General features: G+C 42.1%; 1 protein-coding gene and 1 long non-coding RNA gene across 7 annotated transcripts in view; one reads left to right on the top strand and one right to left on the bottom strand.

Annotated features, from left to right (window-relative positions):
* Window positions 1-15,000, top strand: part of arhgap9 (Rho GTPase activating protein 9) — a 67,330-nt gene that overhangs the window by 15,000 nt on the left and 37,330 nt on the right. For all 6 annotated transcript variants that reach the window (XR_014197206.1, XR_014197207.1, XR_014197208.1 and 3 more), the window contains exons 2-4: window positions 1-179; window positions 7,223-7,515; window positions 13,188-13,418. The exon at window positions 1-179 is cut by the window's left edge and continues 265 nt beyond it. Coding sequence is in view for 2 of the 6 variants with exons in the window: in XM_082136380.1 (XP_081992506.1) it covers window positions 1-179; window positions 7,223-7,515; window positions 13,188-13,418 (703 nt within the window). In the remaining 4 variants the exon portion in view is untranslated. The remainder of the gene's footprint in view (window positions 180-7,222; window positions 7,516-13,187; window positions 13,419-15,000) is intronic.
* On the bottom strand, window positions 9,315-13,181 carry LOC309474214. The gene is made up of 2 exons (XR_014197250.1): window positions 12,977-13,181; window positions 9,315-12,745 (listed from the first exon to the last, which is right to left on the bottom strand). It is a non-coding gene; the product is annotated as an uncharacterized lncRNA (long non-coding RNA).

Here is a 15,000-nt window from a genome sequence, read left to right as displayed (position 1 = left end):
GTGGCAGGCCCGGAGGATCGGCGCGGGCGTGAAGGTCAAACCCGTTTATGTGCCGGCGACGTACGTCATTGAGCTTCCCGTGAGCTCGTTCCGCCCCTCGATGCCCAGCAGCCAATCAGACAGTCTCAAGCTGATTCCACGAGGGTCCCTCCCGCCCTGCATGCAGACGCACTGCTCAGGTATTTATTTGATCAAAAATACAGTAAAAATTTTGAAATATTATTATAATTTAAAGTAACTGTTTTCTATGTGAATATATAGTAAAGGAAAAATTTATTCCTGTGATCAAAGCATCATTACTCCAGTCTTCAGTGTCACATGATCCTTCAGAAATCATTCTAATACGATGATTTGATGCTTATGAAACATTTATGATTATTATCAGTTGTGCTGCTTAATATTTTAGTCGAAACTGTTTTATTTTTAAGGATAATGAATAAAAAGAAGATTAAAAAGTTCTAAAGAACAGCATTTATTTGAAATAGGATCTTTTGTAACATTATCGGTTTAATACACTCCTGCTGAATTACAGTATTAATTTCTAATTAACTAACTAAATATAAAATGTTCATCTATGCTTTGGCAAAATAAATATGCAAATTAAAACGTAGATGGTTTCTTGCAGCTCAAACAGTAGAGCGCCGGCGCATGCAACGCCAAGGTCATGGGTTCGATTCCTAGGGAATTGGTGTATATGGAGAAATATGGAGATGAAGACATAGAAGTGAAAATTTTATATATTTGATATAAACATTTTATAGATATAAAATATATTTAATGATTTAAAAGTAAATATCAGTGTGCAGATATTTACTATATAAATATAATATAAAATATATTTAAATTAGTGCTATCAAATTGATTATTTGCGATTAAACGCATCTAACATAAATGTTTGTTTATATATGTGTATATTTTTATTTTTTTATATATGTGTGTGTGTATGTATGTGTGTATATATATATATATATATATATACATACATACACATTTATATATTTGTACACACATATTATATAAACACAAACAAAAGTTTGTTTATATACTGCATGTGTGTGTCTGTATATTTATATATATATATATGTGTGTGTGTGTGTGTATATTTATATATATGTGTGAGTGTGTATATTTATATATACACTCACCTAAAGGATTATTAGGAACACCTGTTCAATTTCTCATTAATGCAATTATCTAATCAACCAATCACATGGCAGTTGCTTCAATGCATTTAGGGGTGTGGTCCTGGTCAAGACAATCTCCTGAACTCCAAACTGAATGTCAGAATGGGAAAGAAAGGTGATTTAAGCAATTTTGAGTGTGGCATGGTTGTTGGTGCCAGACGGGCCGGTCTGAGTATTTCACAATCTGCTCAGTTACTGGGATTTTCACGCACAATCATTTCTAGGGTTTACAAAGAATGGTGTGAAAAGGGAAAAACATCCAGTATGCGGCAGTCCTGTGGGCGAAAATGCCTTGTTGATGCTAGAGGTCAGAGGAGAATGGGCCGACTGATTCAAGCTGATAGAAGAGCAACTTTGACTGAAATAACCACTCGTTACAACCGACCGAGGTATGCAGCAAAGCATTTGTGAAGCCACAACACGCACAACCTTGAGGCGGATGGGCTACAACAGCAGCAGACCCCACCGGGTACCACTCATCTCCACTACAAATAGGAAAAAGAGGCTACAATTTGCACGAGCTCACCAAAATTGGACAGTTGAAGACTGGAAAAATGTTGCCTGGTCTGATGAGTCTCGATTTCTGTTGAGACATTCAGATGGTAGAGTCAGAATTTGGCGTAAACAGAATGAGAACATGGATCCATCATGCCTTGTTATCACTGTGCAGGCTGGTGGTGGTGGTGTAATAGTGTGGGGGATGTTTTCTTGGCACACTTTAGGCCCCTTAGTGCCAATTGGGCATCGTTTAAATGCCACGGCCTACCTGCGCATTGTTTCTGATCATGTCCATCCCTTTATGACCACCATGTACCCATCCTCTGATGGCTACTTCCAGCAGGATAATGCACCATGTCACAAAGCTCGAATCATTTCAAATTGGTTTCTTGAACATGACAATGAGTTCACTGTACTAAAATGGCCCCCACAGTCACCAGATCTCAACCCAATAGAGCATCTTTGGGATGTGGTGGAACGGGAGCTTCGTGCCCTGGATGTGCATCCCACAAATCTCCATCAACTGCAAGATGATATCCTATCAATATGGGCCAACATTTCTAAAGAATGCTTTCAACACCTTGTTGAATCAATGCCATGTAGAATTAAGGCAGTTCTGAAGGCGAAAGGGGGTCAAACACAGTATTAGTATGGTGTTCCTAATAATCCTTTAGGTGAGTGTATGTGTGTGTGTGTGTGTGTGTGTGTGTGTGTGTGTGTGTGTGTGTGTGTGTGTGTGCGTGTATGTATATATATATATATATGTATACACATTTATATATATGTACACACACATATTTGGTCTCATTCATGAAACACGAGCAGAACGAATTTTTGTGTAAATCGTGTGTAAAGTGGTTCTGGCTTAAATTTTCGGATTCATTAAAATGTTTGTATTTTCCAAATGTTAGTTGGTACGAAAGAAATCTACACCTGCTCCCAGCCACGCGTAAATAGTGCGTTTAACATCCGAACGTTTTGCTCATTTTTAAGGCTGCACTTTAATTCACCTTTTAAAGGGGGCAGTGGGCAGGTCTAACGGACCTGTACGGGAGAGTAAGATGACTCCGCCCTACCACGAGTCATAGGGGCTCACCATGGGCAAGTGACAGTACCCCTTTTTGCCTCCCAACTATGGGTCAAATAGTAGATGTCAACTCGGCAGCAGGAGTTGGCAGCTGTTGTAGAGCATTGGAACATTCCTGGTTGGTCTACCACAGCTTCCTCGGTGGGCGGATGATCCTTTACAGGACAACGGTCAGCGTGTATCAGGCCAAGTTAGTAGGCTACTGCGGGGCGATCCTGCTTTGCTCTTGACTGTCGTGCTTTGCACTCCGTCGGATCTAGTGGTGCAGGACCCAGAGGAAGGCGGTTGTCCTGGGCAAACATCCGTCTTCTACACTTTGCCCTGGCATTCGGTGCTATAGCATGCATGGAAAGTATTACACATATTCAGCGACTGGCAAATCGGGAGCCCTTGAACTCAAGGGCTGTCGTTGCTCGGCAGGTCACGCGTGTAAGGCAGGCGCGGTCAGGTCGACATTCTGCGACTGCCTCCTCTTCCTCTTCTTCTTCTTTGACATTGGCGGGCTGGAACATCAGAAGTCTTGGAGTGCACTCCGATCTCAACAGTGCTCCTCCTCGGAAATCAGCCGTCATTGACTGCGAACTATCTCGCCTCAGAGTGGATATTGCTGCTATAAGCGAGACTTGGCTGCTGGGCAGTGGTTCGGTGCGTGAGAGGAACTACACCTTTTTCTGGTATGGTTACCCAGACGACCATCATCCAATGCATGGAGTCGGCTTTGCTGTGCGAAACACCCTGCTGTCCACGGTCTCTCAACCAACTGCTTGCTCTCCACGTCTAATGTCCCTGCGGATGTCACACTCAGCTGGCTTTCTCACTCTCCTCTCTGCCTATGCACCCACTCTTGACGCATCTCCTGAGGACAAGGACGCCTTTTATGCCCACGTTAGCGAGGTCATTCATTCCGTCCCGGCTGGGGACGATCTAGCTCTGCTTGGGGACTTCAACGCCAGAGTTGGAGGGGATGTCATTGCCTGGAGGCCGGTCTTGGGTCATTTTGGGATTGGTAGTATCAATGACAACGGCCAACGTCTCCTTGAGTTGTGCGCTGCTCATGACCTATGCTTACCGTCTTCCTTTTCATCTGGACCTATTAGATCCAAGGTTACCTGGATGCACCCCCGGTCCAAACATTGGCACCAACTTGATCACATTATTGTCAAGAGGCGCCAACTCAACGCTGTCAAGAGGTACAGGAGCATGCACTCTGCGGACTGTGACACCGACCACGCCCTTGTCCGCTGCTTTTTAAAACTCACTCCAAAGAAGATTCACAGTGCCACTCCAATGCCCACTCCAAAGCTAAACACTGAGTTGATGCGGAAACATGAATACGTGGCAAGATTTTGTGCGCGTATGGAGGGCCTTCACTTCAGAGCTGACGACACTCCTGAAAACATCTGGGCCGAGCTAAGAGGTTCCATGATGGAGGCTGCATCTGAGGTCTTTGGCCTTTGTAGTAGGAAACAGCCGGACTGGTTCCTTGCAAGCTCTGCTACTCTGCTCCCGGCCCTTGCTGACAAGCGTGCTGCCCGTCTCAGTGTTCTCCAAGATAGAAACGACTCTACTATCGCTCACTACCGTAAGGCCAGGAATGACGTTAAGCGTATCACACGCCAGGCCCACGAGCAGTACTGGCAGGATCTTAGTCGGAGGGTAGAACGGTGTGCAAGTACTGGGGACATACGCGGCATGTACAGCGGCATCAATGAGGCACTGGGTCCAACAGTGAAAAAAACAACACCTTTGCGAGCCAATGATGGCACCATCATCAACGACCTTCCAGGCCAGCTTGGTAGATGGGTTGAGCATTACAGCTTGCTTTATGGCACTCCTGTGGATGCCGACTTGAACGCTGTTTCTGCTGCTGTACCACAACTACCTGTCTTTAACGAGCTGGATGCGGAGATCTCAACATTGGAAATCGAGTGTGCGATTGCAGCCATGAAGGATAACAAGTCACCGGGCAGCGATGGAATTCCAGCGGAGCTGCTGAAGTGTGGCGGGGCAGTGTTGGTCAGACGGCTTCACTGCTTGTTTCGATACTGTTGGCAGAATAAATGCATCCCTAGCGAACTCAAAGATGCCAACATCATCACTCTTTATAAAAACAAGGGTGACAGGCAGGACTGCAACAACTATCGAGGCATTTCGCTCCTTAGCCTTCCAGGAAAATGCCTTGCCCGTGCAATCCTCCCAAGACTGCAGCGTGTTGCTGACCAGGTTCTGCCGGAGAGTCAGTGCGGCTTCCGTGCTGGTCGCTCGACCTTGGACATGATTTTCTCTGTACGCCAGCTTCAGGAAAAGTGTGTGGAACAGCAATGCCCATTGTACATGGTGTTTGTCGATCTGACTAAGGCTTTCGATTATGTGAGCCGCTCTGGTCTCTTCCACGTTCTGCAGCGACTCGGTTGTCCGGCAACTCTTTTGGCAATACTCCAAGGTTTCCATGATGGGATGCGGGCAACCGTACAGTGCAGCGGTGCCCGCTCAAACGAGTTTGATGTCTGCTGTGGAGTAAAGCAAGGGTGTGTCCTCGCTCCCACCTTGTTTGGCATCTATTTCTCGGCTGTGCTGCGACGGGCGTTTCCGGATCCAGGTGGGGTTCTGCTGCACACCAGGTGTGATGGCAACTTCTTCAGCCTGGCTCGTCTAAGAGCCAGAACCAGGGTGAAGCGCGTCCTTGTGCGCGAGTTGCTCTACGCAGACGACGCTGCATTCGTGGCTCACACTGAACAAGAAATTCAGGAGATGTGCAATTCTTTTGCCGCTGCCTGCACAGAGTTCGGACTCACTATAAACCTCAGTAAGACAGTGGTGATGGCTCAGAACGTTCCTGCTCCCCCTCACGTCACCATCAACGGCACAGTGCTGTCGGTTGTCGAAAAATTTGTCTATCTCGGCTCAACTCTGACAGCAAACAACAGCCTTGATGCTGAACTGAATACCAGGATCGGTCGTGCCTCAACAACCTTTGGGCGTCTTCAGTCGCGTGTCTGGAACAACAGCCACCTTTCTCTCAAAGTAAAGGTGCGCGTATATGAATCCTGTGTGCTCTCTGTTTTATTATATGGAAGTGAAACGTGGCCTACATACCGGCGGGAGGAGCACAAGCTTAATGCTTTCCACTTCCGTTGTCTACGACAGATCCTTGGCCTGTCATGGCAGGATAGGGTCCCAAACACCACCGTGCTGAAGCTCACTAACAGCAGTGACCTGTACACCGCAATCCGGAGGAGACGTCTTGGATGGATCGGCCATGTGCGTCGTATGCTGGATGAACGTATCCCAAAGTCCATCTTCCATGGGGAGTTAGCTGTTGGACATCGCCCTCGTGGCCGACCCAAGCTCCGTTTCAAGGATGTTGTTAAGCGGGATATGAATGTCTTTAACATCAACCCTGACCGATGGCATCATATTGCGGAAGACAGGGCAGCTTGGCGGTCTGCGCTGACAGAGGGCATGACTCTGTCATGCCAAGCTTACATTAGCTTTTGCACAGAAAGACGGCATGCTAGACATCGTTTAGATCGGCGCTCGCGCTGCAAAAGGCCTTGATGATGATTCACCTTAATCGGGTACATATTTACACAGCATTTTGAAAAAATATTATATATAGTAATTACATACGGTTTTCTTTTCACTTCTGGGACTGTTCGATTAACAGATGAAACTCCATTAACTGCATCTGTAATATGCTGCCAAGCTTCCTCCTTCCTCCAGGTTCCAAGCTCCAGGACCTGATACGCCACTATGTACGCTTGAAAATAAAATGTGGCGTTTTGAATGAACTTCTGATAATAAAACTTCAATTTCTGCATCTGAGAAATTTCTCTTTTTCATTCGCTTTTGAGAAGACATGTTGAAATCCTTCGTTTGGTGTCATAATATGATGCCCATATATAGTTGTCAGTGGGATTTAATGGGCGGGATTTATGGTAATTGAGAATGAGCGTGCACGTGCGTCCCATTTACGACTGATTGGAATTCATTAACACACACACACACACTTCACTATCACATCTGACGTTTACGAAGTATTTGTGAATCAGGAGAAGAGTTTTCGGGAAGGTCTCTTTACCCGCAAATCACTCATATTTACTCATATATTTACGAATGTTTCATGAATGAGACCCACTATATTAACCCAAACATTTATGTTACATGCAATTAATCACGATTGATCGATTTGACAGCACTAATTTAAATATATTAATATAATTGTTTGCTGCCTTATAAAAATTCAGCAATGTCATAAATATTGCAATGATTTCATGATGCTACTCTCCATTTCCATCAGATTCAAAACAATTATTTGCATTATCACTTAAAAATGCACCTGAAGGTACAAATGAACATATGCATTTCGAGTACATGAGTGGATGATGACATCATTTCCAGTTTCTGCTGAACTGTCTCTTTAAAGGGTTGTTGTGTGTGTCGTTGCTCTCAGCGCCTGATAAGCAGTTCTGTCGGTCCATGGAGAATCTGAACTGTAGCAGCGCCTTGAGTGGCCGAGTCCCAGTGAGAGGACATTTCCCATCATTCCCTGCTTCCTCGCCCTCGGGTCACCTGACGGTCCCGGGTGTGTGTACGGGTCCCATCGCACGCAGCCAGAGCTCCAGCAACCTCCCGCAGAACCCCTACCAGGACACACACACACACTCTCTCAGCAGCCCGAGCAGATCCTACAGCCAGTGGGACATGAGCGCCGCCACACGCAGACACACACAGGGACACGTACAGGTAACAGACACACACACACACACACACACACACACACACACACACACACACACACACACACACACACACACACAGTCACTCACTCACTCACTCACACACACACACACACACACACACACACACACACACACACACACACTCACACACACACACACACACACACACACACACTCACACACACACACACACACACACACACACACACACACACGCAGACACACACAGGGACACGTACAAGTAACAGACACACACACACACACACACACGCAGACACACACACACACTCACACACACACACACAGTCACTCACACACACATATACTCACAGTTGACACGGACAATCAATGCTTATATGCATAATCTGGCGCTTGTAATCTTTCATTATTATCCAAATGAGTTCTTGCGGTTTATCTTTTTCTCTGAGTATTTCACTGTATATTTATGGTTTCTTTGTGTTTTTAAGCTCAATAATCAGGGATTACAGACACATTCAGGTCACAAGATACTCATTTCTCGTCAAATACACTAATGCATGTTTGCCACACACACAGACACACACACACACACACACACACACACACACACACACAGTCACTCACTCACTCACTCACTCACACACACACACACACACACACACACACACACACACACACACACACTCACTCACTCACTCACTCACTCACTCACTCACACACACACACACACTGTCACTCACAAACTCACTCACTCACTCACTCACACACACACACACACACACACACACACACATACACTCTCTCACACGCACAGACACACACTCTCTCTCACACACACACACACTCACACTCACGCACGCATGCACACACAGTCTCTCTCACACACACAAACACACACTCACACTCACTCACGCACGCATGTACACACACTCACTCACTCACACACACACACACTCACACACATACATACTCACTCACACACACACACACACACACACACACACACACACACACACACACATACACTCTCTCACACGCACAGACACACACACTCTCTCTCTCACACACACACACACTCACGCACGCACGCACGCACGCATGCACGCACACACGCACGCACGCACACAGTCTCTCACACACACACACACACACACACTCTTACTCACACACACTCACTCACTCACTCACTCTTACACACACACACATACACACACACACCAGTCAGTGCCAGTCGGACCTGGTCAGTCAGGAAGCTTGTTTATTTAAAGTGCCTCTATTATTCTATTTTAAAGGCTCTTAATGTTGTTTATAGTCTCCTATAATAGTTACAATAGTTTTAAATGCATCCAATGAAAATATCTCTCATAATCTCCACTTCAGCTTCAGCTCTTTCTCTCAGTGTCTGAAACACTTCCATCCAAGAGTCAGTCTCTCTAAGCCCCGCCTCTCTGAGAGCTGCTCTGCTCTGATTGGTCAGAAACCAAACGCTCATTATCATATCTGAATCTCAGCTCTTGATCACAGTGATACGAACAGTGACGATGGCGTGGGTTTTACCGTATCAATCTCAGAAAACAGCGTCTTCTCCACATGAACAACACGAACCAAACTCTTCCAGTCTCAGATACACTACAGTGTTTGAGGGCGGAGCTAAGAGACACTGCTCAGCCAATCAACACCACAGGCTGGCATTATGCAAATTAGTTACATTAGCTCGTAGGTTTGTAACAAGTAAGGCTGTTCACAATTAAATTAGTTCAGAATCGGTTCTTTCTTTTAACTTTAACTACAGACTTTTGACTTGAAAAGTACTTTAAGTATCAGCTTCCAAAATTCCTGTGAAATTAGTCAATAGTGTCTTAATATGAATGTGGAGCTGCTCAAATCATTTGATGAGACGTTTATGACTGTCAATCATTTTGCATTTCTATCGTAAAACAGTTTACTACTTACATCTTGCCTCATGAAGTATTTGGACACTGAAAGATTGGCAAACACACACTTTATAACCTAAACATCTGACAAAAAGTAGTTTATCTGGAATGAGATTGATAAGAGTTACTGTCTCTTTAAATCTCTCCATGTCTCATTCACCAGTTTGTTTAACTCTATTGATCCTCACTGCCGTCTGTTGTGCATATGCTTGTGTTTCTAGGGTGTGACATACTCTCAAACACACACACACACACACACACACACTCGTGCCCTCGTGGAAAAAGTTCAAGGCTTCATTTCAACCGCCAGCTGTTTCCTGCAACACTCACGCCTCAAGCAACCGGCCTCGCTTTCACCGACGCTACAACTAAAATAACTCAGGCCTACATTTTAAATTAATGCATTTGAATTGCATATAAAATTTACATCTGTTTGGATTATACAGTTGTAGCATAAACTAATAATGTTAGTTATACTGTACAGAAATGAAACAGCTCAGATTTCTGCACTCAAACAAATCAGTTATCTATAAGTTTACTATTTGCATCACATTAAATATTCATATTTTCAAAATGCATTAGAATTAGCATTAATGTTCATTGTGAAAATCACATTTATTCAGTTAAAAAGTATGAACATGGAAAAAAAAATATATATGGCTAGTTGTGAAACAAGCAATATTCAAAGTTAAAAAGATTGAAACAAATTGGATTTATTGATGACAAATATATGAAATATATTGTGTATTTAAAACACATTAAGTTTATTAGTACTGTTACAGAAATCTGACTAGTCTGACTAACATATACAGTAGTGAACATTTGAAGTGGATCAAAACCTTTCATCAAAGTTATACATTATTGTCTTGATTGTCTTTTTGATCCACTTCAAATGTTGACTCATGTAGTAAATGCTTCACATTAAGTTTATTAGTTTATTTTAAAGTCCCCCTGTGGTGAAAATCCAGCTTTTAATGTTGTTTATGTGTCTATGTGGTGTTTTTAATACGCTTTAAGACAAACCATGTGTAAGTTCATAAGTCGACACCATTGCTGAGTATTTCCTCCTTAAAACTGCAGTGAACCAAAGACAGTCTCAAACACACGCTTTGAAATCGCTGGTGTTTCTGACGTCACAAACTACCTTGTAACCAATCAGATCAACGTGTGATCGTCAGCCAGTGGATCTCTGAGCTGAGTGAGTGAGTGGAGGCGGGGCTCATTTGCATATTCATAGAGCCGCGCATACTTAATGAGGCAAGGGTGTCGAGTTACATTTAAGATATTTTAAGGCAGGAAGACTTTTTTTTAAAGGAAAAAAACATGTAAATATGTAAGCAAAGTTTTAAGCAAAGAAACATAGATTTTTCATGCTGTGGTCAGTTTTGAGACTTTGGGCTAGTTTACTCCTTCAATATGTGTTCTTTCAAGCTGCTATAAAGAAAACGTTGAAAAATATTCATTAAGATGTTTATTTTATTAAATTTTGTTTACTGTCATGACCGGGATCGTTGTCAAGCTCGGAGTCTCATGCACATCGCTACTGTATGTAACCCAAATATGGGCATTTCCTTTCAATCAGTAACCAATTGTGAATGTCCAAAGGGGGATTTAAAGCTAATGACGAAATCTCATTAAGAGCCGTTTAAATCTTTAAATGCCGTTTTCTCAAATTGAGTTTTTTGTCATTCTCCAGTACAAACATCTCAGCCCATGCAGCACCTGTGCACACCACACTCTCCAGTTATACACTTAGCTGTATTCTGAAGATATTTTCTGAGGGATTTGTTAATAAATCATTTCATTTATGTGACATTTTAATAAAAAAAATATGGCGAAAATCGATTTTTTAAGGAATATGGACAGTATATTTTGATTTCCTAAGTAATGAAAGCATATATCCTGAAATCCCTCTGAAATGTGTGTAAACAAAATGAAAAAAGAATTTTGCACCTGGCTTTATCATATGTTCATATCTATCTACTGAAAATATATGCAAAATCGCGCATATTTAATGAGAGAATGCCTAATTTGCATAATTAAACATAATTTTTTTTTTTTATATATACTTGTGTAAGTAATCAACTGAGGAAGTTTCATGGTGCTATCTATTATTTTAAAATGTTTACCCTATTCACCTGTAGTGTCTCGCCTTAAGGGATAAAATGTGTGTGACGGACGGTAGGAATCGGGTGTGTTTGAGACTGTCTTTGGTTCACTGCAGTTTTAAGGAGAAAATACTCAGCAATGGTGTCGACTTATGAACTTACACATGGTTTGTCTTAAAGCATATTAAAAACACCACATAGACACATAAACAACGCTTGATTTTAGTATCTTTCTGAGTGCCGCATGTTTTATTGAGTATAAAGATGCTGTTTTGTTCTCATACACCGTCCTTCAGGAGTGAAGTGTGTCTGATGTCAGAGAGAGAGACCCCTGCTGTTCATCTACGGCATGTCTCTCGCCCCGCACACGCCGCGTGGCCATATGGCATCATAGAGAAGGAGTTATATAATCCAGATCGACACGGTTCTCACCTCAGAAAACATCCCTCCATATGCAGCATCTCCACTGCAGCTTTACAGCGCAGAAACACACCGTAATCCATCGGTCAAAGCTTTTAAGTGCACTCAAACCTCGTCTGGACTAAAGTGCATGAATGACATCAGCAAACCTTTTACATTTAGCCCTGATTTATTGTTCGGTGGCTTCTAATGGTTTATGTTCCCTCTCTGTATTGTTCGTATAGTCGTGTGTGTCTGTGTTTTAGGCCACTTCCTCTCGACGGTTGTGGCTTCAAGCTGTTTTCTTACTTAGTGAAGTGTACGTCTATAACCACACTAACACACACACACGACACACTTGAAGTCCCATCATGCACTCTGAAGTTCACCTCAGTAGACTTTTAAACCGGGCTAATCTTGCACATGCACTAATTAGTCTCACATACACACATTAAACACACACGCATTAGAAATCATGGTTGCATTCACCTAAAAGATCAGCAATAATTCATTTTTGAACTTCAAAACATGTGATTAAGCTTTAACTTCCTCTGTGAACTTTATTTCAGGCATTGTTGTGTTTGAACCGGTGTTGTTATTGTTAACTACAAGTAAGACTTTATAAAATAGTTTGCGGTATAATTGAGCTGAAATAAAGTATAGATGAAAACTTAGTTATTTTCTGTTTTCTGATATCTGATTTTTGTTACTTAAGTACTAAAGTTTTTAAAAGTAAAACTGAAATACGAAACCTGAAACTTGTAACTATTAAAAATCATTGGTAATTAAAAAAAAAAATCTAAAATAAATTAAACTATTAAATAAACGAATGAAAATTAGAAATTAGAAAATTAAATGATTAAAACTAAGAAAACGGAAAAAATCATACTTTACTTACTTTTAATTTTTAAAAACCATTTGTAATTGAAGAGCTGAAATAAAATAAAATATAAAATATTTCAGTTTTCTAATTTTTAATTAAGTACTAAAATTGCTGAAAACTCAAACTGAAATCAAATTAAATATATATATATATATAAAGGACATAATTACATAAAATTATTAAAATGAAAATGAAAACTGAGAATATAAAAATAAAATCTAACTCAAAATATTAATAAATACTATAATGATATATTAATAAAACTGAAATAACACTAGTTAAAATGCAATTCCTAGCGCAACACAAGTGCTGCATTTTCTGTGTAATATGTGCCATATTTCTTTGTAATCCCTCTAATGTCTCCTCTCCTCAGCTCTCATCATCAGCCTACATTTCCCAGAGTTCCCTGTCGGAGGCGGGGAGAAGGCAGTGGGCGGAGCCTCCGATGCCGTCGCCGGGGCAACGGCCCCTCCAGTCGCTGCAGCTCTGGGATCAGTACCAAGACCCCGCGACCGGACGCTGTTATTACATCAACACCGTAACGAAGGAGCGCTCGTGGAAACCTCCCCGGCGAGCCCGCGAGAGCAACGGCAACCAGAGCAAGGTGAGCGACCAATCAGATCCCGGAACCACACGGCCATCGACCAATCAGAGACATCCCTCACCTTAGGGCTGCACGATTAATTGAAATGAAACCGCATGCGATTTGGCAAAGGCTGCGATTATTTTATACGCAGTGTGTCAGTGCAGCGGCTGATCAGTGGTAAATGCTCCATCTGAGGGCGTCTCTCACACACACACACACACACACACACACAACACATATCCCTCTGAACACCAGAGGGCGTCTCACACACACACTCCACATATGCTCCGCTGCAGAAGTACAATAACACACATCATTCCAGGAAACCCTATCGCTGTATCTGAATAAACAGAAGACTGAAACGCTTTGATTAATCATGACTAATAAACACACCAAACTCATCAGAGTGAGCCGCGTTTACTGAGCCGTACGTCACTGACAAGCTGCACATAAACAATAATCACAGACTTTGTGATTTCATAATCGCGATAAGCCAAATCGGTTTAATTTGGATTAATCGTGCAGCGCTACCACACCTCACTCTCCACGTTTTGTAACAAATCCTTCCCTCGAAGCCCTAAAATTATACTTCTTTTTTTTCTCTCCAGAAAGCTTATTTTTTATTTCATTTTGATAATATTTTTTCTATTTTTTATGCATTTTATTTTTATTTATTTTTTATTTACCTTTAAATTACTAGATTTAATCAATACATAATAAATAAATAATTTAAGCACATGCCTCACATTCTTATCAATAAATAATCAATAAATAGTAATTTAAGCACATTCCTCACATTCTTTCTACGTGAATTCAAAATAACTCACAATTTCATGCCTAAACCTTTTAATTCGGCTCAAAATATCTTACATTGAGTGTCTTTGCCGAACTCTTGCGTAAAAATTATAATATGTAAGAGTTAATGCCTGACGAGGTGTCCATTGTCAGGTATTAATGGACGACGGCGAGGAGTGAACCGTCCGACGCGCAGCCTCCGCCGAAGTCCATTAATACCTGACAGTGGACACCTCGTCGGGCATTAACCCGCTTATACCATGGTCACTTGCCAAATAACACATTTTTAAAACATTAGTTTATATTTTAATTAGTTTTACAATCGAAATCTAAAGTTTTTACAAACAATAACTTGGTTTCCCTGGTTACGCCTGACGGTTTATTTAGCAACCGGAGATATTTATAGTCCGCTCAGCTTGTAGAACCCTTCAGTTTACTGCCTGTTGCTATGGTTACTCACAGCTGATGTAGCCAGCGCATTTATTTATTCATTTCGAACGGTAAACAGTCAGTTTCACCAGAACTCCTTTACTAGGTGTCCTCTAGCACTTTTTAATGGACACCCTGCAGCCAATCAGAATCGAGTATTCACCCAGACCATGGTATAAACATGATATTTCATGACTCTAGATGGCCTTATATCTCTATATGGAGCAAATGAGCTGTTCCGCTGGGTCCTAAAGCCAGTTCGCTTCAGTGTGCATTCAGATACACATGTAGACATAATAAAATCTTTTTTTTGTCAAGTTTTAGCATTTTTAGTTAGAATTTTGAGCATTTATAGGTTTTTCTGTGTGAACTGAAG

This window comes from Leuciscus leuciscus (assembly GCF_965113295.1).
Source record: "Leuciscus leuciscus genome assembly, chromosome: 14".
Classification (NCBI taxonomy): Eukaryota; Metazoa; Chordata; class Actinopteri; order Cypriniformes; family Leuciscidae; genus Leuciscus; species Leuciscus leuciscus.
The sequence above is the reverse complement of the archived record's forward strand: the minus strand, read 5'-3'. Positions and strand labels throughout refer to the sequence as shown.